The sequence below is a fragment of the Cervus canadensis genome, chromosome X (assembly GCF_019320065.1).
Source record: "Cervus canadensis isolate Bull #8, Minnesota chromosome X, ASM1932006v1, whole genome shotgun sequence".
Taxonomy (NCBI): domain Eukaryota; kingdom Metazoa; phylum Chordata; class Mammalia; order Artiodactyla; family Cervidae; genus Cervus; species Cervus canadensis.
The window spans coordinates 22,759,393-22,785,399 of record NC_057419.1 but is presented as its reverse complement, the minus strand read 5'-3'; the positions used below and the strand labels follow the sequence as shown (position 1 = coordinate 22,785,399).

General features: G+C 46.6%; 1 protein-coding gene across 6 annotated transcripts in view; it reads left to right on the top strand.

Annotated features, from left to right (window-relative positions):
* The window catches only part of SH3KBP1 (SH3 domain containing kinase binding protein 1), a 329,446-nt gene that overhangs the window by 280,950 nt on the left and 22,489 nt on the right, over positions 1-26,007 (top strand). For all 6 annotated transcript variants that reach the window (XM_043459437.1, XM_043459434.1, XM_043459435.1 and 3 more), the window contains 2 exons: positions 1,128-1,287; positions 15,323-15,408. In XM_043459437.1, the coding sequence (XP_043315372.1) occupies positions 1,128-1,287; positions 15,323-15,408 (246 nt within the window). The remainder of the gene's footprint in view (positions 1-1,127; positions 1,288-15,322; positions 15,409-26,007) is intronic.

Sequence of the window (26,007 nt, the reverse complement as noted above, 5' to 3'; positions counted from 1 at the left end):
GAGAGTTCCTAGCAATCCAGGATGGAGCACACTCCCTTACTGAACTCTTGTGGGGCTGAGCACAGTGATGTCTGTATGATACCTGACGGGCTTTTTAAAGCTTTGCCAGTTGTCCACGTCGCCCAAACAACATGAGTTTGTGTCTGCAAGTAACACGTGTTCAGGGTTCCAACTTCCGAGTGGACACAGCAATGCTGCCGGTCCCCCAACAGGCAGATCTCTGAAGCCCTGTCTTTACAGAGAAGCATGTGGGTGCGTGCTCTTCATAGCACGCACAGGGCAAGGTGAATCTGGGACAGAATACACGAAGCTGCCACCAAACCCTGCCCACTTTGGCTGTAACTTCATTCTAATAGCTATGAAGCCCCAAACCCTCGGAAACTGATTACCTATGAAGTCCCAGTTTACCTAGCAAGGTGAACTGTGCACAGAGAGAATCCAGACTCTGTTGTTGTTTTCTGAAATGCTCCCCTGTTATTGGCTCCTGGCACTCTACCCAGGCTGACCTGGGAGGAGACAGGCCTTTTTCCTCCTCACACCCAACAGGTCCCCTGGTCATTGACCAAACCCATCAGCCATTTACCAGGCGCATGTTCAGTGCCAGGCCCCATGCAGGTCCTAGACAGGTGACCAAATGTGGGCCCTGCCCTTGGGGGCTGGCAGCCTGCCGGCTGGGCCAAGCATACAGACACCCAGAAAGTATTCAAGTAGAGCTTGTTTATAAAGGGCTGTCCCTCATGGCTCAGGAAAGGGAGTAGTAGGAAAGTGTGCCTCTGAGGGTGGGTCCAGCTGTTGAGAAGGGAACATGATGGTGCAACATTTCAGCCTGGGAAAATGTGAGTAGGCCCAATGAAGTGTGAGTGGGAGTTTTCCAAGGCTGGGCAGAGACCGGGAGGACCCTCGGGCAGAGGGACCAGCATGAGTAAAGGCGAGCAGTGGCCTGTGATTCTCTAAGACTTTTTCTAACTTGACCAAGAACAGATGATGCTCTTTGCTTCCATCCTCACCTTGGCATACAGCATCAGTGAGTTTTCTTTTTTTAAAGCAAGAAGCACACAGTCTCCAGTACTGTCCCTTACATGAGTTCTCTCTGTCTTCCTTATGCTTCCTTAAACAATGACTTAAAGAAAGACCAGAGAGAGAGCCAAAACTGGATTTACAGAAGCCTTCTGTTCCCGCCATACCACCCAAAAAGCCACGGCCACCCAAGACCAATTCTCTCAGCAGACCAGGCGCGCTACCCCCGAGGAGGCCAGAGCGGCCCGTGGGTCCCCTGACCCACACCAGGTACTGCACTGCTCTTGATGCCGAGGGTGGGAGTGGGGTGGGGCAATCAAAGGACACTGGACTGCTGTACTCGGGTGGAAGTGGGAGCGAGGCTGGGAGGCGCAGCCTGGGTTTCAGGATTACGGATGAGAATCCAGGTCCTGGCAGCTTGGCCCTGCTCACGTGTGGGAATTCCCCTCTGCACCCTTAGAGCAAGGCCAGCTGCCCTTCAGACCGGAAGTGCTAGGGGTGGCCTGCCTGCCTTCACCCCTGGAGGTCCTCTCACTGGCTGCTCCATCCCTGAGCCTCTCCCTGCTCTGTGGCACCTCCCTCCACACTCCCAGGCTCCCTCTGCCCTTGCCTACACAGCCATATTGTGGGCCCCAGGACCTCGTCTAGCAAAGATTGTCTTAGTGTCTGTCTGTGGACTGTGAGACCCTCAAAGGCAAGGGGCATGCTTCATTCAGGCATGAGTTCTGAGACAGGCACGGCAAAACTCAGATGTGTTCTGCTGCTGACTATTAGTGATATGATGGGATCAGAGCTGGACATTGTTCCTTCCAGACCCAAGATGCCTACCACAAGGAACAAGGGAGTGTTGCATTCTCTCCACAAGTTCATTCCTGGAACTTTCTACTGTTACTTGCATATTCTACGTGTTGATGTGATATACTGGAGCAAGTCGGTGGCTTAGAGTTCTTTATGTGGACCTGTCAACACATGGTCACTCACCAAATTTTTGTTCTTGTGAGCTAAGTTTGCACGCGGAAAATCTCGTGGGGCCTCGGTGCCCTTGTGCTGGAGTCAGGCAGGCTTCCGGGCTCATGTCATGGGAAGAGGGGGAGCCTCAGCAGGTCACTGCCCCTCACCCCTCACTCTCCCTGTCTGTAGATTGCGGGGATCATGGAACACATCTGAAAGGATGGAAGGATATAATTCCCAAGTATGTAGCCCTAGGGCTGTAAATCAGTTTCACTTCCATTGTCATATTTATGATTGTGTATCAAACTGGAACAAAAATAGCTCACTTTACATTTTAGAAAAAAGGTTCAATCGTTGTAAAATACACGTAACACATGATTATCTCAGGTGTGTGAGCCCATTGGAGGAGCGGCTGGCTCACCCATGACATTTGGCAGGTGTCCCCCAAGGTCCAGTGAAACCACTGCCCCCTATGATGGCCTGGGGGGAAACTAATGGAACCAGGGCCACTATTGAGTTGGTCAGGCTCCTACGTGTTGTGTCCTCCTCTGCCGACTGACATGCACACCATGAGGCCACTTGACAGCCACAGTGACCTGAGCAAGGGCCGCTTCAGTAGCGTGTTTGGCCCAGGGCTCACACTTCAGAAGGAAAAGGTTATGTGAACGTTAAGTGCTTCTGAAGAGAATATGCACTCCACACCCAGGGAGGGTGGAACAGCAGAGGTCGTACATCACTTTGTGGTGGTGAAAGGAGAACAGAAGCCACGCTCTGCCAAATTCTTGCAGCCTTCTAGGGACCAGAGGCATTTCAATGAAGTCAATAACGATTTCCAGAATATTCCTGCCAATCTCTCTAATGATCTGATCTGAAGAGAAGTGCAATTCCAGTAGCTTCTGTGCCTTCGAAGGTTGCTCTCAACTGTCTTGTTAGGAGATAGGTGTGGGCCTTGTGAGCCATCAATTAGACCTGCAGGGAAAGTGGGCCTGAATGATAATTACCAGTCCTCTGGGCTCACAGAGGCCCCACTTCCCCGCTGCCTCTGCTTAGCTCTTCCCTCCCTCCTAGCTCTTGCAACATCTAGTTGTGGGTCAGAAGGACAAGCCACTGAGGAAGATGCATGAGAGAGGTTTAGACAGAGGCTGGTGGGAAGTGTAGATGTTGTTCACATCGTGTGTGAGGCCTGAGCAGCCTGGGAGAGAGTGGATGGGCAGCCCCCGACCTCCCAAACCCCCAGGGTGCTGGGTTGCAGAAAGGAGGGAGCGGGAAGCAAGCCCCAGGTTTCCTTCCTGCCAGCCCCAGGAAGTGACAGAGCTGGACAAGGAGGACCTGGTACCTGCTCTGGCCCCTTGTTCAGCCAGTTGGAGGGAGAACAGTGCCTGCTCCCACTCGGTGGTTCTCACACTTGAGTGTACATCAGGGTCACCTGGAGAACTCATTCACACACATTTCTGGGTGCCACCCCACAGATGTGGTTCGTCTAGGAGAGGTCTGGGAATTGACATCCCTAACAAGCTCCCTGGTGATGCCGTGCTGCCAGCCCACATCCACACTGTGAGAACCTCTGATCTACATTCTCCTGGGTTTTTGATGGTGCCTCCGTCCTTCCCTGTCTGCCTCTCATGCACCCATTAGTGCTCCCCAGCTGCCCAGTTAGCATGCCCCTCTTCTGGAAGCCTTCCCTCATCCCTCACAGTTGCTCTCTCCTCGAAACGCCTGACACCCCATGTGGAGCCTGGTGCAGGGCCCCCTGCTCTGCCACTTGGGATGTTCACACCCCCGGACTCCTTCCCCAGATTTAAAGCGGATCAAGAGTGTGTTTTGTCATCTCCACATGCTTTACAGGGCTGAGCATATGGTAGTGGCTCATTTAATACACTTGTTGAATGCCCTGGTTCTGAAAAAGGGGGGGAGGTGCCAGTGCTTTCATTTTGTTCATTTTGGCTCTCCTGTAGAAGCTCCGTAGCACTCATGTCTGATGTTCCAGGTCACCTTGCATGCCATGGATTTCAACATAACAAAATTTAAGAAGATTGAAGAAAGGCTTACTGTTTCTCAGTATCTCACACACTTCATATTTTTTGCTAAGCAGTTATATTAGACAACCAACCCATACTGGTTTATGAACTTGTCTTGCTCTGCCAAATGAGTTGACTCAGGGATGTTCACGTCAAGTAGTTTTGTGTTGATGGTCCTCCAGAGAAGGGGTATTGTCTGCTGTGCAAACCCAAATCCTTGCTGGGATTTACCTGACGGGATGGGTGGATGGGCAGATGGGTGAACACATGGATGCACAATCACCATTTGCTGTTCTTACTGAGAATGAGACATGAAGCGTTGCCTGCCACTCCAGCTGCAGTGTCTGGGCTTAGCTTCTTCTTACCTGCCAGAAAGCTCGCCACCAAATGTGGCTTCCAGAAGAGATCAATTTCCTTCTATTTAAACAGGAACTAGCACCTTTTAGAAAAAGGAAGACATAAGTTCAGTAAGAAAGGAGTCATTTTTAGATGCTTTCACTTAACAGAAATGGATTGAGGGATGTCTGTGTACCAGATCACAGGCTTCAGGAATCTCATCTAAGGGAACTAGGACACCAGCATGATTTGGAGTCCATCTGAGCAAGTAGCAGCATGCCATTAACATACTTACTTCTAAACAGTAAATGTAGGTAGAAATGTAACAGAAAAAAGAGACTTTTTCAAAAAAAATCAATAACAGAGTTAATTTACAAATTGAATGATGATAGGAGATCCCCCTGGGTCCTAAGTGCCTCCTTTGTTTGAAAGTCTCTGCTTTGGGGCTGTGTCAGTTATTATCTCACAGCATGAAAACGGTGTCTGCTTGTCTCATCCAGTCCACCATGTAACTAAGGCAGTCATCCAAAGAGCACTCTGCCTACATCTATCTTCACACCTGAAAAGAGCCTACTTACTTTTTTCAATATTTGATCAAGATATTTCAAATGACAGAGTATACCTAAACTTTTTTGTATGTGTGTTGTATACACACAAATGAACTTGTGATGTTATACATCTCATAATGTGTAGTGTCGATTTAATAAAGATAGGGTCAGAAACCCCCATGAGAAGAGATCTTGAACTTGGGAGAAGGGACCAAAAGGAAAAAAAAAAAAAGGAAAATCCAAGGAAAAGCTGGAAAGAAGCAGACTGTCCTGAGCTCTAGTAGTCTCTTGCAGTGGGAGGCAGTGAGCCAGAAACCTGAGCAGCAGAGCAGGTGTGTGCCTTCAAAAGAAAATAAACCCCAGAGGGAAAGAGGTAGACGCAGGCTGGATAGACCAGAAGAGCTTTGTTAATCTTCCCAAACACGGACACCCCAAGTTGTAATAACCCTTCATTTTCTTCCCAAAGAACAGGCAAGTGCGAGCAAGACCTTTAGTCTGCATTGCCAGGGAGCTATGCTGGTTGTCTGGGGCAGCACAGGGGCTGGGGGGCTGGGGGGACAGAATTTGAGTGATAGGGGCTCTGGGATGGAGGGAAAGGAAGTGAAGCCAAAAGAAGTAAGAATCAGTGAGGTGAGCAGGGATGGAGTGGGAGCTGGAAGTGGGGAAAGTTTATGGTCAGAGGTACTAGAGATGCTGGTCAGAAAGAGGAGATTGGTGTTCACAACTTCAGAGGTGGAGTGGATCTGAAGATGGACATATCCACAGAGGGGAGGGCCCTGGATGTGGGTGACTGAGGGTGAATGAAGGTTGTGAGTGCTGAAGGGACCAGGGGAAGGAGCCGGGGGGATGGATTACCCACATGGCTGTCACAGGCTCAGGAAGATGGCAAGAGCTGAAGTGAGATGAGGCTGATGTTCTCAAAGCCAGTATCCTCCCAGGTGGATATCAGTGCATTCTGGGAGTTGATGACAGTCAGTCATGAGGAAGTTTCAGTAGTCAGAGTGGTAGCAGGCCATTAAGTCAAGAGGTTTTAGGTGGATGGAGTTGGTTACTGTGGCTCAAGCACCACAGAAGGCACTGTCCCCTGGCTTCAGATGTGGAAGCCTGTGTCAGAGGAGGAATCTCAGTGAGAAGACTGGCAGTCGGGTCTTGGACACCAGGCTGTGGGCATGAGGCCTAGTGGTTTCCCAGACCTGTGCTTCTTGGAAATGGTCTATTCCTTTAGGTCTTAAACACACCAGATACCTTTTCCATGAAAGGCTGAAGGCTATGTGGAGTCTCCTGGAACAGGGATCAGGTGTGAGGGACCGTGGAATTGTACATTTTTTCCTCATAATGAAGAGGGAGCCCTGAATATCAGAGAAACCCTAGGAGATTAGTGACTGTTGAGTCCTGAGACATTTTAGCTTGAGGCAAAGACTAAGTAAACATTTATATGCCAAATATCAACTAAGTGCTTAGGGAAGGGCAGATGTCTCTTGAGACCAACTTGCCCACACAGAAATTAATCTTTCTTTAGATTTATGCAGGCATCCCAGGCTGCTTCAAGCCCCTCAGGATACAAATTAGCCCAAAGTAAGCCGGTCTAGTGGTTCTATGACTTGTGTGGTCCCCGTGCCCACCAAAAGAAAGCGTTTTTAAAAAGACCTTTGCTCTTATTAGCTCTAAGCTAATCAATCATTTAATTTTTTAAAAAAGAGGGAAAGAAAGCTAGCCAGAGTGTACCCAAATGTTCCCTAAGCAGGCATGTAGAATGTGCACCCAGGTGGTCAGGCCACCGTTTTGTTTGGATTGCTTGAGTGTTCTAAACATCTTTTCAGAGATTCCTAGGGATGTGGCATATGATGCTTGAATGTTTCCCTTCTTCTCTACAAGTCAGGACCAAGATATGTCTTTGGAGAATTCAGGAGAGATCTTGTCTAGAAATTACAGAGGTAGGTGTCACTGGCTCGTAGACAGTAGTTACAGGCATGGAATGGCTATAATCACTCCAGGAGATTACAGAGAAGAGGAGGAGAGGGTACAGACAGCAGTGGGGAAAATTGTTACTTATAGGGTGGAGGAAGGATGAAGAGCTGTGGGAAAGGGCGGGTGGGCGGTGTGGCCATGGAAGCTAGGAGAAGGGAGGGTGGACTGGCTACTGGCCAGCGGGTCTCACACTTGAATATGCGTCTCCATCACCTGCAGGCTTGTTAAAACACAGGTTGCTGCTCCTCAAGCTTCTAATTTAGGAGATCTGGGTTCAGGCCTGAGAATTTGTATTTCTAGCAAGTTCCTGGGGCTGCTGCTGCCACTGGTTTGCCACGCCCACTATGAAAACTGCTGCCAAAGTGAGAGCCGGGGAGACTGAAAGGCACTCATGGTCTTTGGTCACTAGTTGGCCCTTAGTGACTCCAGTCAAGCTGATTCTGTACAATAGTTGGGGGTGAGAGACAAACTCGGGTTGAGTTGAAGAAATAACAGATGGGCAACCGAGCACATGTAGACTTGTCTTGTGAGAAACTCAGCTATGTGGGAAAGATGAAAAATGGGTGCTAGATATGAACTCAGTGATAAGAGAGGAATGTGTGTGTCATTATTCATTTCAGAAATGTATCAAGTGCCTCCCCTTGACAAGGCCTTCTTCGGGATGGTAGTTAACTCTGGTAACCAGGCCAGACCTTCTTCCTGCTCATCCATTGCTTACTGGGCTTTGGAGCCAGGCCCACCAGGGTCAGAAGCCCACCCCTTTGCTTCTTTACCCTGTGACTTTGGGCATGGTAGCCACCTCCTGAGTCTCCATTTCCACCACCACTCCCAGGGCACCTAGCTCCTCGGCTGGTACTTGTGAGGCCCTCAGTCTATCTTTTTTCCTCGCTCAGAGAGCTCAGTGGGTGACCTTATTGGGAGAGGGGTTGCCATATGGTGATAAGCAGATCAGGCTTGGTAGCCCTGAGGGAATGGGGAAATAGGGACACCCTCAAGACTGCACAACAAGTGGTCTCCAGGGAGTGGAAGCAGAGGGAAGGCTGGGGCCCAAGGGAGGGCGGGTGATGTATGGAGCACAAGAATCCCACAGGACACTGGAGAAACACCTGGTCATCGTGTAGAAATGTCTGTGCAGTATTTGCTGGCCTCATTTCATTTGTATGTATAACTCTCTCTATACATCTTTCTACCCTCACAAAGAATGAATTTTATTCCCTGCAGCGAGATCCAGCAGTAGTGATGGTTTAGCCATAGCCCAGACTGAGCCACATTGATTTTCCTGCCAGTGATGGCCAGAGGCAGGCAAGGAATCAGTAGCAGATAGTGGCACCCTGCATGGGCACAGTACTATGTGGTTCATGTAATGCTTTTCCCATGGGCTGTTTCTTTGAACACTCTTCCTCCTGGTGACACCCACCCCCAGACTCTTCTCAGAGTTGCTTGATGATGAGAACCCCCTCCTCCAGACATCTGAAAAGCCCCTTGCCCCTCTGAGATACCTGGCTGTGGGTCTGCAGATGAGGGTTGTGGGTGTCATTGTTTTTTTGGCCTCAGGGGCTATGGGGCTCATTATGCCCTGGATGGGCTCTAGACGGAGACCTGTTTCCACACACACTTGCAGAGTCAGCACAGAGAACAGAAATGTGGAGGAGAATTGAGCAGGCAGTGTCCCATCATCTTCCAAAGTGTCTTCACCAACTATAAATAGCTGAGCCTCTCTGTGCTCACCCAAACAGGGACATGGTGCAAGGGGAGCGCTGCCAGGAAAACAATTCTGGTCCCCGCTTCTTGCACCCCTGGCCTCACTGCTGCCACCATTGTGTCCTTTTCTGAAGGAAAGATTCAACCTCCCCAGGCAGGAATGGCCCAGGAAGGGCCATTATCACTGCTTTTTTTGTGAGCGAAATAGCTCTAGAAGCATCAAACATGTGCATTTTGATTATTACTGCCCCAAGGGTGGTGGGTAAAGATAGGGCTGGATGTCAGGAAGCTTCTATCTAGTTTCAATGTGGCCACCAATTAACTACATGATCTCAGGCTCATAGCTCCCGGCCTTAGAGCACAGCTCCCTTGTCCGTAAGAAAATGGGGGCTTGAGCTGGATAGTCTCTACCCAGTTTTCATAATCAGAGACTAAGTCTGAGATGTTATGAGCAGGCAGCCTGGAAAGCAGGGGAGAGCATTCACTTCCTCTGACCTTGCATCCTCAGTGCATGGTTGGACCAAGACGAAGGAGGTGAGCAATAAGATAGGGTGATTTTGCATCAGAAGGGGCTGATAAAACAAGGTTGCGGGGTTGGAGCAAGAGAGAAGAGAGAGAATCTGCAGTCGTTTCTCTAGCAACTTCCCATCTGCCATCTGTTATCATCCCTGTAAGTGGCTAGACTCCCAGGCAGGATCCATCACTGACTCAGTGGACATGAGTTTGAGAAAACTCCGAGAGACAGTGAAGGACAGGGAAGCCTGGCATGCTGCAGTCCATGGGGTCGCAAAGAGTCGAACATGACTTAGCAACTGAACAACAACCCAGGCAGGATGAAAGCTGGGGGAAAAATCAAAGATTGAAGGGGTGCCCCTCAGTGATTTTCTGAGAACAGGGGATGAGGATTTTCTGCTTCTTTTTTCTTTCCTTTCTTCCCCAGCTTTTTTTTTTAACCAATTTTTAGACAGTTAAGACCCAAGCATTTACATGATAGTAATAGATCCTGCTGAGAGTCCAGAGGTGAGACTGACAAAAAGATTCATCATCTGGACTTGGAGTCTTTCGCTTGGTAGGAATAAGTAGACTCACTGTTTCCCTTCATCCCCACTCCCCTCTAGAAGGGTTGTGGGGTCTTTTGGGTGAATATTAGCTGCTGCTGTTAGTGCTGCTGTTCATTCATTTATTTATCATACTTGTTTGCTTGCCTCAGCCTCCTGTGCACTTCAGCATCTTTTCCAGGCCACATGTCTTGGCTTAACTGTCCCAACTTGGGCTAAATTGGGCCAGGCCACTGGCTGAGCTCATGTTCTCAGGGGATGCGCATGGCGCGTCTTCCACATTTTCAACTGTTCATGTGCCCCGTCTCACGTCTCAGACCTGAGGGGGGAAGAGGAGGCACCTCTGGGTTCGGGCATGTGATTTTTGTTTATTATTAGCACTTTTTAACTCAGGAAGCAAAGGCAATGTCCCCAGCTGGCAGTGAGCTGCAGTGACACAGGCGACCAGGCCTCCACCCTGCTGCACGGTCTCCAGGACCAGCAGGCTGAGTGAAGCAGCTCTGAGAAGTGGTCAAGAGCTTGGGCTCCAGAGTCAGAGTTAGTAGGTTCAAATCCAGATGCAACCACTCTACTAGTTTTATAACCTTTTGTCAGCAAGTGACTTCCTCTCACTGAGCCTGAGTTTCCTGCTCTATATAATGAAAAGAAGTGCCACCCAGGTGGGCTTCTCCGGGAAACAGCCTCTGTGGCAGTGTTTAGAACGCAAGATACATGTAGGGGTCAGTGCCTGTCGGGAGAGAGAAGGAAGCCGTGTTGGGCAGAGGGAGAAAACTTGTGATGCTGCCTTACCAAAGCTTTGGCCAAGTCCATGGAGTTTGGGGACTAAAATGACCCCTCCGACTTGTCCGATGTTCAGCTGAAATGACTGAGACTTTTTTATTAATTTTTTTTAACACCAGAAGCATTTTGTATTAGGGTCTAGCCAACTAACAATGTTGTGATAGTTTCAGGTGAAAAGCAAAGGGACTCAGCTATACGTATACATGTATCCATTCTCCCCCAAAACCCCCTCTGAAATGGCTGAGGCTTTTATACCGTGAAGCGTGGGCTGCCCTGGAAAGGCCGAAGGAGGCTCCCTGCAGCTGAGGTGGTCCCTGGAGGGGCTGCACCTCTCCTAGCAGTGGGGGTGACCCACTTCACAGAAGGGGGCTCTCGGTGGTGCAGCTCTCTGTCTGCCACACAGAGGAGATTCTTCAAGGGACAGCTGGGGTGGTTGAATCTTACATGGAAGGATCTCATCTTCATGCCTGATTCATGGTAGGCAGTCAGTCAAGTGTGGTACTGCTGTCAGTTCTCCGCGATTGTGGGTTCCACTTACTCCTGCCGGATGTCCTTGGGCTGGTCAGCCCATTCCCTGCCATTTCAGGTTCCTGGCCAGCAAAGCATGGAGACTCTTGGTTGCTAGTTGCCTACCCAAGTCACGTGTTTTAAGTATCCATAATCAAATCTGCTGAAGAAATACTAGAAAAATAACATTATTTTGGTTTAAAAATCAGAGTTGAGTGAGGGTCACATTCTGACATCATTGGCTATGTGGGGATATGCCTACTTTCTTCTATTTTCTCCTTTTATTTAACAGCCATGGGCATAAAAACTCACCATAAAAAAAAATCCTCATGGGAGCTAGTAAACTACAAAAGGATGAGCTCTTTCCTCTTTTGTTGAATTTAGTAACTTCCTTTTTGCCAAAATGGTACCCATGTGTTGGGTAGACTGGAGGAGAACAGGGACCATGGAGGGCTGCAGCCTCATTGGGTGTCAGCCGCTTCAAACATGTGCTTTGGAGAATTTCAGAAATTCTGCTATTTTTCAGAACTGAAATTCATTAGCTTTGTTGTAAGCATCTATAAATACAGTGAAAGGCATTTACAAATAGACATTGTAAAACGCTTCCACACCCACAGTCTGAACACTGTCAAAACACCAGCTGCAGCTTCCCTACTTGGAAGGATAAGAACCTTTTTTAAACTACACCTACTGTGTTTTCAAAATAGGCTTGCTTCTGGCCCTGTGTAGAAGATAATTTCAGCTGAAAGCCTGTGTCTGCTCTTGGCATGAGGGATCAGAGCTCATTTAGAGATGGGGGTGTCCCAGTCTCCTTCCTGTCAGAATATGGTGGGCACTTTAGAATCTGGGGAGGGGTCACTCATGGGTGCTGTTTCCTATTTCTTTGGGCGGGCGCTCCTCATAACCTGGCCCTGTCAGTGTAGGCTTTGTAACTCCACTACCCACCCACCCCCACCACAACTGGTTCCCAGGTGAGTTTCAGGTGTGGTCACAGGGGATCACAGAGGCCCCTGGATTGGGGAGATCCTTAAAGGAGAGTTTGTAGGTAGGGGCCAAGCAGTCTTGTCTTTTACCTGGATGGTACTATTGGGGAGAAATGGGAGCAAACAGAAGCTGCCTAAATTGTACGCATCTCTTTTATTGAATGTGAACTTTAAAAAAAAAAGAGTGAACTTTCAAAGGAAGGAAAAATTCACCTATAGACTTATCCCAGAGACAACTGCTATTAACATTTCAAACTGTTTCTTGCCCATCTTTTTCGTGTGTATGACTCGGTTTGTTTTCCATCGCTTTTACATAGGTGTGATCATACTGAATGTTGTACAACTTTATGTCTTTTGGGGAAAAGTGTGATTCTTATAAATACATAATGCATTCCCATTTCAGGGAAAAAAAGGCAAATGTTCATTCATTCCACAAGTATCTTTGAGCTCCTGCCATATACCAGGTGCTGGGCTAGTGCTAGAAATCACCCATCAGACTCGCCAGGAATAGCCACTGTAAATACATATTCTTCTAGCCTTAAAAAAAATCCCTCTCCCTAATATATCAGAAGGGCATGTGGGTGCCTGTGAAGTAAGGTGTATGTCAATTTTAACTTGTGCTTTTTAGTTGACATTGTAACATAAGCATTTGTCCCTGTTGTCATGAACTGTTTATACATATCATTTTAATGGTTATATCAAAGTCCATCAAATATAGTTTTTCAACTGTTCCCCTATTTATGAAAAATTCCAGTTCTTTTCAGTTTTTCTATATTACAGATAATGCTATGAGAAACATCTTGATCCAAAAAACCCATTTGGGTATTTCAGACTATCTCTTTAGCATAGACCCCCAGATGAATGTTTCAAATGCTATGAATATATATCCCATTCTGAAAAATTACTTCTTTTTACCCTGCTCTGGTCCCCAAAGTCTTGGAGGTAACTTTTGAAAATGCATATAAAAGAATAAAATAGTTAAAAGGGTGACAATAAAGTGGAAATAAGGATAGATAAGTAATACAGCCCAAGATCAGATGAGCACAGCAATGCACATAGAGTGCTCTAGGGCCCCTCGAGAGAGGCTCACGTTGAACTGGAAGCTTCCATGTGTCAAACCAAAGAGGGAAATGGTAGCTACAAGATTCACAGTTCCCAAAATGCACGAATAAGCCACGTGTTCAGAAGCAGCTGAGTTGTTCTGAGATACGCGTGGTTCACTGATGTGCAAAGTTCCTCTCCCCACCTGCACCTCCAACACCCCCACCTCTTCCCTGATGGTCTCTGCAGTGTCACCTCCAATCATCTTCCCCTTTGGCCAAAAGAAAAAAAGGCTAGTGGAATTAACTGGACCTTCCTTGCCTGAGTGACGTCTCTCCCCAGACAGAACATGTGTTCTCGTTAAGTTTTAGTCCTTGGTCTGTTCCCAAAGGACAGTTAGCTGGCTGTGAGCACGACTTGAGTGTAGTCCGTGAATCGGGAAGATGACAGCCCCAAATCATTCCAGCTCCATAGCTACCAATTAATAAGATTAAGAACCCTCAAGAATTTTTAAAAATGAAAGTGCTTTCTTACTAAGAGTAAGAAATGCATTTCTAAAGCATTTCATTCAGAAGGTCACATTCAAATTAGCAGATGCAGGAGCCCTGCCAGTAAAGTGTTTGAAAATAAATGTCCTCAATCCTGCCACTCCAGTGGGCTCGGCGTTTGTCCAGACGAGTGTGCTTGTGGGGCCTGGGCTTCAGGAGCCGGGGACGGGGGGTTACCCGTGGCAGCTCGGCCCAGGGCCCCCCAGCCTGGGGTCGAGGCGAGGCAGTGTCCTGCTGCTCTCACACAGTCCGCAAGTTGTCTTTCCTCTTGGTGGGGACCAAGCCACCTAGCCCAGCCCTGGTCCCCTGGAGTTCTCACATCTGCTCATCTTCTGGCAAGGGCGCTTGAGGTTGAGAGTCAGTCTGGTTCATCTGGGAGCTGAGGGAAGCTGACCTCTTTCTCCTGGGCCTTCTCTGCTGTCAGAAGGATATGCGTGTCTCGCTGAATGCCACCCCCAGCACCTCTTCTTGAGTAAGGAACCCAGAAGGCTGCCTCTTACCTCCAGGTTCATGGGTCGCCAGCTTCAGCCTTCTTCTGTCCCAATTGCCTCCAGGACACACTGAACCCTGTGGAACTCAGCCCAACACCATCTGACCTTTGCCAACCTTTCTCCTTTCACTGCTCTCTGGGGACCTCAGACTTCAGCCCTGAGACTCCCTGGATACTCTGGGCCCTCTCAGATGCCTTGGGCCCTTGCTCTGTCACGTCCTTTCTCCCTTTTCCACCAAGGCCCAACTATAAGGCCACCTTCTCTGTGTGCCTATGGCCTGCCCACAGGTATCTGTCCTGACCCGGTTCTTGATTCCCTGAAGACTGAGATGCCCCTGTATCTTACTCAGCCTATGCCATGTGTGCTCGGGGCCCTCTGTCTGTCTCTTTCCCCCATTTAGACCATGAGACACCCCCTAGAGTGGGTACCTTCTGGCTTGGCCCTCTGATTACCAAGTACCTCTCATTACTCAATAGCCATCAGTGTTGTGGGTATTTGACAAATGCTCCTGGAGTGAATCTGTTACTTGTGTAGTTTGGCTACATAGTGACCACAGGGGCTGTGACAAAAGTCTCTTGCTTTAAGAGCAAAGATCTGCCTGTTTCACTTGCCATCACAGACCTTGGATAATCTAGTTCGTGGCTCATCTCCCTGAAAGGGTCCCCAGAACTGCCCATTTTGGGGGGACTTGGAGGAATCTTTTGCCCGTGCATGAGTGGCCTATTCCTCTCATCATCTTGGAGGCCTGTCCCCATCCTCCCAACGGGCTGCTCCTAGCCCACATACAGAGGGAAGTCTCTCGTGTCCCGACGGGCCTGGGGGCACCCACCCAACAGCTGTCTCATTTTACGGGCCCCCACCCCAGCGCCAGCCTTCAGGCTGCCAGATCTCAACTTGACACCTTGTGCCTGTCAACAGCCTGGCTGATGCCTCAGCTCCAGGCCAGAAACCCTTTTTCTCAAGGTTAAAAGTAGCCGACCTTTGACAAGCAGCACTGGCTAAATTCCTGGCTCCTTAAAAGGGAAGCTCCTGGTTATCGTTCACTGGTGCTTATTTGGCCATGGGGAGGGAGCAGGCACTACGTCGCACCCTGTGGGCCAGCAAGAGGATTTGTGGCTGAAGGTGCCTTGCTGAACACTCGTTATTAAAATAGCCATCTTTGAAAATGTGTGCGGGAGAGGAGGGCTTTCAGTGTATCGGCTGGTTTGCACCAAGTCCCACGTGGTTGGACAGCTTGTCAGCTCCCACTGGCCCCCTCACCGGAAACAGTGCAACCCATCCCAGGCGCAGCATACCCCTTAAATTGTATGCAAGAAAGCTGACAAAATGATGAAGACACATCCCAATTATTAAAAGACTTGTGTCTTTAATGTAGGGGTGACGGTGCCAAGATCGACTTGGTGGGCAGCTCGATACCTGGCATGCTGGACAAGGACCTCTCAGACCGCAGCAATGACATTGGTGAGTAAGGAGAGCATTCTCCGTTCTCTTTGCAAAACTTGAAAGGAACTGCAGAGTGCGGTTTGCCCCTTCCAGAGGCCTGATGTCAACTAACACAACCATTTAAATGTGAAGCTTACAGCCCTCGGTCAGTTTTGATGTTGCAGTTTTATAAAGAAGGGACATGAGGATGGTTTTCACATTAAAACAGAATGCCTGGGATTTTTACTCTTCCCGACCTTAGGAGAAATTCCTTGCGAGGTCTAATGAAAAGAAATGATGAATAAACCTTTTGGAGAAGTGGGCATTAGCATTTATATTCATATTTTCCAGCAATTTATGTATTTAGTGTAAAAAGGTGAATGGGTGGACATGCCACATGGCAGAATTCACTGTAGACACAGCACTAAGTGTTTTGACTTTGAGTTAAAAAATGAGCTTTGGTACAGTAATTGCCACTTAGTTTGGAACATAGTTTTCCCAAGGTCAAGATCCCACCATGTGACAAATGGGAAGGTAGCTGGAGCCTGTGGGTAAACAAGTCTGAGGGCTTTGGGGGGTGGGGGCGGGTTGTGCATGGGTGGAGTGTGGTCAAGTGCGTGCTGGTTGAGGCCACTGTTTGGGTGATAGCCCTTTGAAGAAGTCTGGGTTCAGGGACTACATTTCTTTCATCTTTACATCTATATATTTGTACCCATCATGGCCAGAAGTATATATTTTGGAATTAGCCTTTTATAAGTGAAATTTTTTATTTTGAAATAGAGGTTCACACACAATTGTAAGAAACAATGAAGAGAGATCCGCATACCCTTTGCCCAGTGTCTTCCAGTGGTAACATCTTATGAAACTAGAGTGCACAGTCACAGCAGGATATTGACATTAACACAGCCCACTGGTCTCTTCAGTTGTAGCAGTGCTTGTGTGTGTTTAGTTCTCTGCACTTAGGTCACATGTGTAGGTTTGTATATCCACCACCAGAGTCAAGATGCAGAACATTACTATCACCTCTAGGATCCCTCGTGTGGCCTTTTTATAACTATTAATACTAAGCACACCTCCCGCTCCCCTTCCCTTCCCACTATCAGGGATTGATTTGAGGTGGAAGGTTCTAGCATGATTTGTATCGGCTGCTCAATTTAGAAACAAACGGCTGACAGCAGGCCTTGTAAGAGGTACTGGGGCGCCTGTCATGAGCAGTCTCATCACCCGGGGTTACTCTTTTTGGGGTGCTGTTTTATTCTGAACTTACTAATCGAGTTGCATCTTTGCAACTGCTGACCTTCAGTCTGGTCCGGTCTTATGATAGCCTGGGAGTACAATATGTTGTTGTGACCATAAACACCACAAGTACTTGCCCTGGTTTCAGAAACTCTTTTACATCCTCTCTTAGCCTTTAAGAAGCCCGGTCAGGAAGTGTGACCAGGAGCTTCTGACAGCTTGGGCTGATGCAACAATAATAGCAACACTGGCCTGCTGCAGCTTTGGACCTGGTTAAAGGGCAGAAAAGAGCAGAGCAGCCATTGGCTGTGAACAAGAAGGAATCATCAGAATGAGCATGATTAAGTTCTGGCTTCACTGCTATAGTTCAGCCTTTGGGCCCTGTGCTAAGGCCAGCTGGCCCATTGGCAAAGTGGCAGTGAGGGTCCCATGGGTCGCCCCCAGGAAAGGAGGCATCACCCACATCCAGGATGCACAGGGCTGTGCCCTGCTGTGAAGGACATTGGCCCCTGAGTCTTGTTTCCTTTGGGTCTGGAGATGGCTAAGGTGGCTGTCACAAAAATAAGAATCCTAGGATTTTCAGTTTGATGATCTAGTTTGGAAATACTGGGGCATTGATGGAGGCAGCTTAGCCTATGGAAACTTTTCATACTGTGTATGGATCAGGGAGCCCAGAAAGAGATGCTGAGGTTTGGTTCACTCTCATTTTGCCAAGAAGATATTAATCCCAGAAGACTAATTCCTCAAGCTAATAATTTAATGTATATATTATTTGCATTGCCAGAAATAATGATTGGCAGCCTTGTCAACAACCACTAAATACTTGAATACCTACTCTTCAAGTGCAAGGTTCAGTAGATGCCAGGGCCCTTGTACACAGGCCCCACTTTCCAGGGACTTTGGGTCTGTTGTGGCCCCCAAGACAGCAAATGGGAAGTGTCACACTGACTATGCTAACTGAGTGGTAGAAAGTAATACTGATCAGAGTTGGGGCTGCTCCGTGGTGTCCAGGATGTCAGGGCAGGCTCTGCAAAGTGGGACAGACTGACCTGGATCTGGAAGTTAGATTTGCTTCAGTCAACGCAGAGGCAGGCAGGAAAGTCACATGGGGAGTGCTGATCCTGGGCGTCGGTCAGCCTGGCACAAAGCAAGGTGCTGACCCAGAAATGGAAGTCAGGGCTACTCTGAATTTGGGAGGGATGGATTTGTCATTTTTCTATAGGCAATGGGAGCCATGGACACTGAAGTGACATGATCAAGTCTAAAAATTCAGATAGTAACTTACGGAGCTTTGTGGAACCCATCAAATGAAGGGTAGGTGGGTGTCTGGGAGTCAGGTTTGTTGATAGTTTACCTGAGAGGTAGTGAGAGAGAGCCAGAGGCGAACTGCTCACAGGAGGATTGGAAAGAAGGGGGTAGCTGTGGAGCAGCAGTGAGAGAGAATGATCACTGGTCCTCGGGAGCAGATTGATTTGGGAGTGGGGAGGAGGGGGGACTTATTTGTTAGCTCTGAGGTTTTTTAGGGTTGGGAGACTGACTGAGGCTGGGGAGTGACTTGGATTGAAACAGACATATCCGAAGGAGAAACTGGTGTGAGGTAAACGTGATGAATTTAGGCATGTTGACATTGAGATGTGGTCAGACATCCCGCATCAGTGCTCCATGTGGACTGAAGGTGGAGGCTGAGGCCAGAGAAGTGGGCAGGGATTTAGTGGAGATTAGAACCTTCCAGGAGACGAGAAGGCAGGGCTTGGCACCTGCGGACCTGGGTTTGAGTGCTGTTGACTGTGCTGCTTCCTGGCTTGGTGACCTTCTGTAATTTACACCAACTCTCTGAGATTCAACTTGCTTTCTCTGTAAAGACTACTACTGTCTCTCTGCTTCTCCACCTTGTCTTCCAGAATTATGTAAAATCACTTGATGAGCTGTCGAAAGGCAGAGATGCTTATTTTTCATGTTGTTTGCTTAAAAGTGATAGGAAAATAAGTAAAATCCTTACCATGTGAAAAGACAAAGAAGGACCTAGAACTGAGGACTAAACCTGGTGCAGAGCCCACACCTAAGGGAAAAGTGGGCTCTTACAGCATCACCAGGGCCAATGAAGGAGAGGATTTTAAGCAGTGTCTTAGGTCCAAATCCAGAAACATTCTTTGCAGGTGGGTCTGTCAAGATTAGGACATTGCCAAGGGGCTGGCTCTCTTCTGGGCTGCTTTTGTATATCTGCTTTTGTAGCATCAGTTCATTGCTTTGAATCAAGAAGGAAATTATCTGTACCAGAATGTTTTGTTAGTGATTCAGACAATTGAAGCTGTCCAAATGTGGGCCACAGTGAAATCACAGAATACAGCCTTAAAACCCATTAGAAATCATCGTTGGTAGCTATAAATAAATCTGTGTTTCCTCTTAATAAAGCTATAATTTTAAATTATAATATTAAATTAGAGAACGTGGCTTTTTCAGATCTCGTGTGGGCAGCTACCAGCATCTGTCTGCCCAAGATAATTGAGAATGAAATCAGTTGGTCCAAAGCTGACTTGTTGATGTCAGTTTGAGATATTGTTTGTATCAAACTGTGTGGCCATATTTCAAGTAACATAATAGGAATACATGGATGAGCTCCAAACAGGCCTGCGCATGAATAGAAAGGAAAATTAAATTGTCCAGTTTTCTGTTGCTGATGGAAGAATCTCTGTTCCGATTGAATGGGAGATTATAGGCCGCGAAGTCAAGTGCCATAACATTTACTTTTATTATGCAGTATATTGTAGTTCCCATGGCATGGTGGGATTTCTTGTTACACTTCAATGCTACGGAGATTTTCTGTTCCTCTCCCACTAAAGCACATAGCAACGGGCCTCCAGGTGTGAAGCAGCCTGGGAATTAAGCCATCTAGTTGCAATTAATTGACTTCAAAAAAAGCCTCTCTCATTCCTCCTCAGTTGCTTGACTTCTTTGTTTTGACTCTTGTTTTCTATTCTATTCAAATCTCATCACACTTTTCCCACTTTGGTCTCTTTACATGGACGCCATCCCCTGTTCCCTTGAGGAAGCTGATTTCCCCTGTATTTTTTTCAGTGGACCCACAGTTTTCTTAAATTGGGGCCCACTCGGGCATTGACACAAATACAGGTATGGAACAGAATCATCACAAAGTGTTTGGAAAGCCTAAGAGTGCTTTCTTGGAATCTTTTATAATAGAACATGCCTTTATAATCTTTTTGATTCTTTTTTGAGGTACAATTTGTGATAGTTTCTTCCAAGTAAAATAGCTGTGTGTATAATGTCCTAGTATTAGAATCATTCCTCCAGGGCAATGAAGAGTGTATGCTCGCTCTCTTCGTCTCCCTCTGCTGTCATCCTGAGGTTACAGTGGTGAACTCATAGCCATGGGAGTGAGCAAAGGAGAGGAGAAAAGGAGTTAATAGTCACTGGATACTTACTAGACACTTGGTGTATTTTATATATTTTTCATCATCATCAACCCTGTGAGGGAGGTATAATGTCTTATTTTACAAGGAAGGGGCAGGGACTAAAGAAAGTCAAGTGACTTGGGAAAGGTTAACTGGCTGGTAAATAGCAGATTTGGATTTGAACCTAGTTCCCTCTGACCCATAGAGCCCAAATTTTCCTGTGTATGCAGTTGGTCTGTATCAGCAGTTACCAGTTCTTCTCCCCAGGGGACATTTGGCAATGTCTGGAGACATTTTCGCTTATTACAATATGGTGGGAGTGGACATGCTACTGGCATCTAGTGAGTGGAGACCAGGGATGCTGTTAAACATTCCACAGTGCACAGGGCAACCGCCACAGCAAAGACCAATCTGGTGCCAGCGTCAATAGCACCACAGTTGAGAAAGCCAGGTGGTGAGTTGGGAATAAGGACAGTCCTCGCCAAGGACAGTGTCCCCTCAGTTGAGTGCAGCCTTGTGGTCCTGGAATGGCTCATCTGGTTTCCTGAGATTCTTTATAAAACGTAGTATGAAAATGGTTTCAGAGCTTTTGGCAGCTGGTGAGTTTAGATGCCAAAAATTAAATATATTTAAGTTATTCACCTAAACATGGACCAAGGAAGTTGCCACGACCTTTGAGAAGACACTCATCCTCTTTCTCCTTGCCCTATAAAAAAATAATTTGCATTTAATTTTCATACACAAACAGTGTTATGTTTGAGACTTTACTCTCCAAAGACTTAATACCCAGTGTTTAAATGGACATTAAATAAAAGGACAACACACATGAAATTTAATCAATGCTAAGTTAGAAATTTGTGTGGTAAAGCTGAAGACTGTATATAGTTTAAAGCAGTTTAATAGTGACCAGTGACACAAAGTTTTTGTCAATGTGACCCCAAGTCTCTGTAAACGAGTAATGAAAATTTTAACTTACTTGAAATTTCTGCCTTTTACCATAAGAAACCATTTCTTTGGGTTTCTTGGACAGATCTTAGGGGAAGAGTTAGATCCCCAAGCTTTGGGCTGTTGATTTTTCTGTTCTTTTTTTTTTTACCTTCATATTTTTAATTTCCCCTGTTGGAGATACCAGTCCAGGTACTAGGTCTTGCAGCATTTCAGGTCATTAAGCAGTTTCTCGGGTTTAATAGGACAACATATACTGTGTCCTACTTGCCTTAGAGAACCCCGTAAGTGACATTTGGAGTATTCCAGAAGATCTCCTGGCTGAACTTGTGTGTGAGCAAGCCACATCTCTAAGCTTATTCGAGAGCCCCAGCTCACTCTGACAGGCAGTGTCCCTTTACCAGTGACCTTCAGACATGACCTTTGGGATCAGGACAGTGGCCAGCATGACCCGTGCAGAGGAAAGGAAGATGTGATACCTGCTGTGTCACTGTCAGCTCTGCACATGAGGCTGTGGGGTGTGCACGTGTGGTGCTCTGCTCCTATCCAAGGACACCAGTGAGGATTAAACTTCAAGTTGTATCAGGATAATTTGAGAAGCAATATGCTTTTCTCAAGTGTGATGACAGAAGCAAAAGAGATTGTACTTAGGATCGAACACTTTATACCAAGGAAGGGAAACAGGTTGAACTTCTAATTGGTGGGTCTTGAACCTAGTCAGTCCCTCTGACCAGTTTTGGTTTCCACCACGTGCTTCTGGACTTAGCCTTGGCTCATAAAAGATTCTCTGCCTGGGTACCCCTGCATTACCTCTTCCCCTGGTTCCCAACCTCTCATCTAAGATTCTTAGGGCTCACAGCCAATCTTAGAGAAGACAGGCTGATGGCAGGCCTTGTCCTTCTCGGCACTTCTACAACTCTGATCCCAGATGTCAACAGAGGGTTCCACTGCCAGATCTTCACCGTTAGAAACATCAGTCCAGACCAAAACTGAGGTGCTCACCTCTGCCAGCTTGGCCCCCTCACAGGGCAACCCTGGCCTTTGGCAGTCTGTCGCATTGTTAGGTTTGTGCTTTGATGGGTGCCACAGACTACTTTGACCTCATTCCATCCAATAAGCATGAAAGCAGTAAACATTCACAGTGCTAGTAGGAAAAGCTTCGTGAATACTCTAGAGACACAGGTGGAGGTTAAACAAAGCCAAGTGGAGGTGACGATGATAAACATTGCATAACCTCCCAGGAGCAAGGTATTAGGAGTGTGAATTATTCTAAATCAGAGAGTGAACAGTGCCCTCCTGCCTGAGCCACCCACAGCCATCAGCCTGCCCCAAGGAAGAGTGAGTGACTGGTGAGATGAGAGGGGGGCACATGTGGGTGTGCAGCAAGCATCCTTCGGGTGGATCTTGGCTGGGAGAGGGTCACAGTGCCTGCTGGCTGTGTGGACTTGTAGCCAGCCCCAGAAGTCCACCTTTGTGCCTGCATTATGCCCTCCCCTCCCTCTCTGGACAGGGCCCTGGCGTTCTTCGTTCAGCCCAGTTGCTTCACTGCCTCTGCTTTCACTACATGCTGGGACCATTTTCAGCTTTAAGAATGTAAATGCAAAGGGATACCCAGTAGGTTCAAAGTAGTCTATATCACAGCAAAGAGACGTATATAGTAACCTTTGTTACATACACAGTGTGCCCACTGAGGCCTCTGAGCTGCAAATGAATGTGCAGGTAAGAAGGGAGCAAGTGATGGTCAGCGCTCAGATTGCACATGGCATTTATTTGGCCTGTGATGGCCCTTCTGCCCACTGGCTGTGGATTGGCAGAGCCCTGTCTGGCTTCCGTTTGACTTGTAAATATCCAGAGGGATACACAACTTGCCAGAAAACCATGCTCAAGTACCCCTTTGTCATACTAAAAGCATTCTGGACAAACCACCCTTTATGAAGGAGGAAAGCTGAGTTATCAAACTCCTTCTAGTCATGGACCCTTGGGAAGGCGTGGGCTGGGAACCTCGGGCCACTCTGCCTCCCACTGCTGTTGGTTCATTCAGTGACAAAAGTGATGAGCTCTTGTGGAGTAAGCTTGGGGGGCCCATTCGAAGGGAATTGGATCTGGTGGTGACAAGCTAAGGGTGAGGTGTCAGTGAACAGTGAGCCCTGGTTTCAAGTCAGAAGATCTTTATTTAGCTTCCCAATGACCTGTCGTGGCACTCTCCACCTCTCCAGGCCTGAGTCCTTTCTTCTCGAGGTGGTTTACAATCTTTGGAATTTCACAGACTCATTTACCTCAATTCCCCCCTCAAAAGCCTTTTAATTTGAAGGACTGCAAATTTTTATTTGACTAATGAAGCACATTTTAAAAAACAAATGCCATCGTCTGGTAGGAGATAATCTCTAATTTAAAAATTTAACATACTTGGCTGACTGAGAGACTCACCACGTTGACCTTCTTTTTCTTGGCACTTGATGTGTGCTTTGGAGATAACTTTGTTGTTATGAATGCATACCAGTTCTTGGGAGTGACCTTGGAAAACTACTGGTCTAGCTCAGGTCTGCAGAGATGAGGTGTAGGAGGAGGAATCAGTTGGGGGCAAATTAAAGGCCCCAGACAGAGGCAGGTATTGAAGTTGGGGTAAAAACTCAGCACCCAGAAATGAACTATTAGCTTAATTTTTTATAGAGATATAATTGCCTGTTTAAAAAAAGAATCACTCATGGAATGTCAGAGTCGTAAGGGCATTTAAAATACTTAGTACCTCTGTCCTCTGCCTTTGCCCATGACTGGAGTATGGGGGCTTGCCAATCCTTCTAGTAGCTCTGCCTAGCACAGTAGAACAAGTGCTTCGGCCAGGAGGAACTTCCTCCTCGAGTTTTGCTCTCAGCATCATTTTGGCACTTGATGTGTGCTTTGGAGTACATATTCTGGACATTGAGATCATATCTTTCACATGTGCATTAGAATTTGCATTTTGACCGCCCTCCACTCCTCTTTCTCTAACCACTGTTGAAGAAGAAATGCCCTGTTCAGAGAATACGCACCCTCTGCCTACCTGCGGCTCATCCCACTGAAGTGAGCCATCAGCAGGGTGTCATGCCTCTTAGGAGCTTGTTTTTTTTTTTTTTTATCCTTAAACCAGGGGCTTAGAGGAAGTGATTCAAGGGGCCCAGTTCAGCCCTGTAGTCTTATTTTTCTGACTCAATCTGTTTATTTTAGCTGAGTTTTCTGGACGTTGAGAAAACTGCTCTGCTGGTAACTGCTGAATCCTCTGTAAGATTAAATAGCTTGTTCTTTCACTTGTCTCTTTGCCTCACTTCCTCTAGTTCTATTAGTTCCTTTAACCCAGAATTAATAATTTGCTCCTTTCTGAGTTTTCATCCAGGGTTTTCTTTGGCCTAAAGATTTTTGCTTATAAGAGATTTGCTGGCCATCTGGAAATTTAAATCATTAAGAATTAAGGGCATAACAGTTTAGGCAGAACTTTTTATGAAGTTTAAAAATTCATTCACCTTTAAAATACTCATTATGATTTTTTCACCCAAATTCTTACATAAAAAGGTAAAAGGTGGGATGTTTGTCATCCAAAATAAGTTTAAGTTGCCAGAGCAAACCCTTATATGGAGGCAAGATAATCCCACAGAACCACTGAGGAGAGTGGTGGTGTGTTACATAGATCGTGGGTTTTCAGATAAGTGCACTTGGATTTGAATTCCTAGCTCCGCAGTCTGGGTTGAGAGACTCAGAGCTCCATTTTCCTCTTCTATATGACAGGGTTAGTTACTAATGCCCACCTGCCTCAGAGGATTGTTGTAGAATTTAGAGCTAATGATGTGGCATGGCTGAAACAAAACAGGTTCTTTCAGAGTGGTAGTTGGTATAGCTGTGATTCAGTAAGAGAAAACTGCATATCAGCCTTCATTCTTACCATGACTCCTGTTATCAGACATTAGGAAAGTTCTTGAACACATAATATAAATCAGCTGAAATTTTGATAACTGTATCGGATATCTTTTCATATGTGATTTGCTCAGTTGTCTTTTTATATTAAACAGCTTCTTCCCACCCCACAATTACAAAGGGGAAAAGGTGCTCACTTAAAAAAAAAATGAAAGAACACAGGAAGTTAGGGAAATTCTCTTAGAATCTCAGCCTCTTCCTGAGATAATCACTGTTAACTTGTACACACTTTTAGAAGTCTTTCTGTAATTGGATGGGTGTTTTTAAGATGTTATCATGTTGCAAATACAGTTTTAGTCCTTACTTGTTCTTTTGTACTAAATAATGTGTGTTTGTCATCTTTCCACATAAGTCACATAGATCAACCTTAAATTTTTAAAGGCTACATGATGTTCCATTGTGTGATTCTACTGTAACCTGTTTATTAGGGGCAATGTTGCAAAGATCACCTTAGGACAATGATCTGCAAATAGGATGACATGAACCTTGGGGGACCATAGAGGCCTCCCAGGCCACAGATAGCACCTTGTCTTCTTATGTCCTCTTTTCTTCAGACTCATCTCCTGAGAGTCCTGATGTCATGCTGCTTTTCCTTTCTCACTCCCCTTTCTCATTTGCCCTCTCTCACCTCACGTGGCATAGCCAATCTCTTGCCCACTCCAGGGGTACAAAAACCTCTGGTGGAAACTCAGAGATAATTCTGAGATTGGTGTTAGACTTGAGAAATTAAAAGACTCTATTGACTGGACCAAAAAAAATCCATTTACAAGCCAGTTGGTTTCTAATCCTCTTGCCTCCATCCAGATTGAAGGAGGTACCCACTGAGTTGTTCATTGATAGATAGGTAAAAATAGTTCTTGATGTTATCCCACTGTCTGATTTTTGGTATGTAACTTGGAAGGACTTCAAAGAATTAAGTGACATTGTGATAACAAAATTCTTTCCATTCCTGTCTACTTATTTTTGTGTTAACAGAGTTTCTTGGCACTTATATCTATAAAGTGGAAAATAGGAATAGAATCAATATCAAGCCAAATACAAATACATATGAGCTGATTGAGGGAGATGCCAAATAAAATTCTACTTGTTATGCTATTAAATT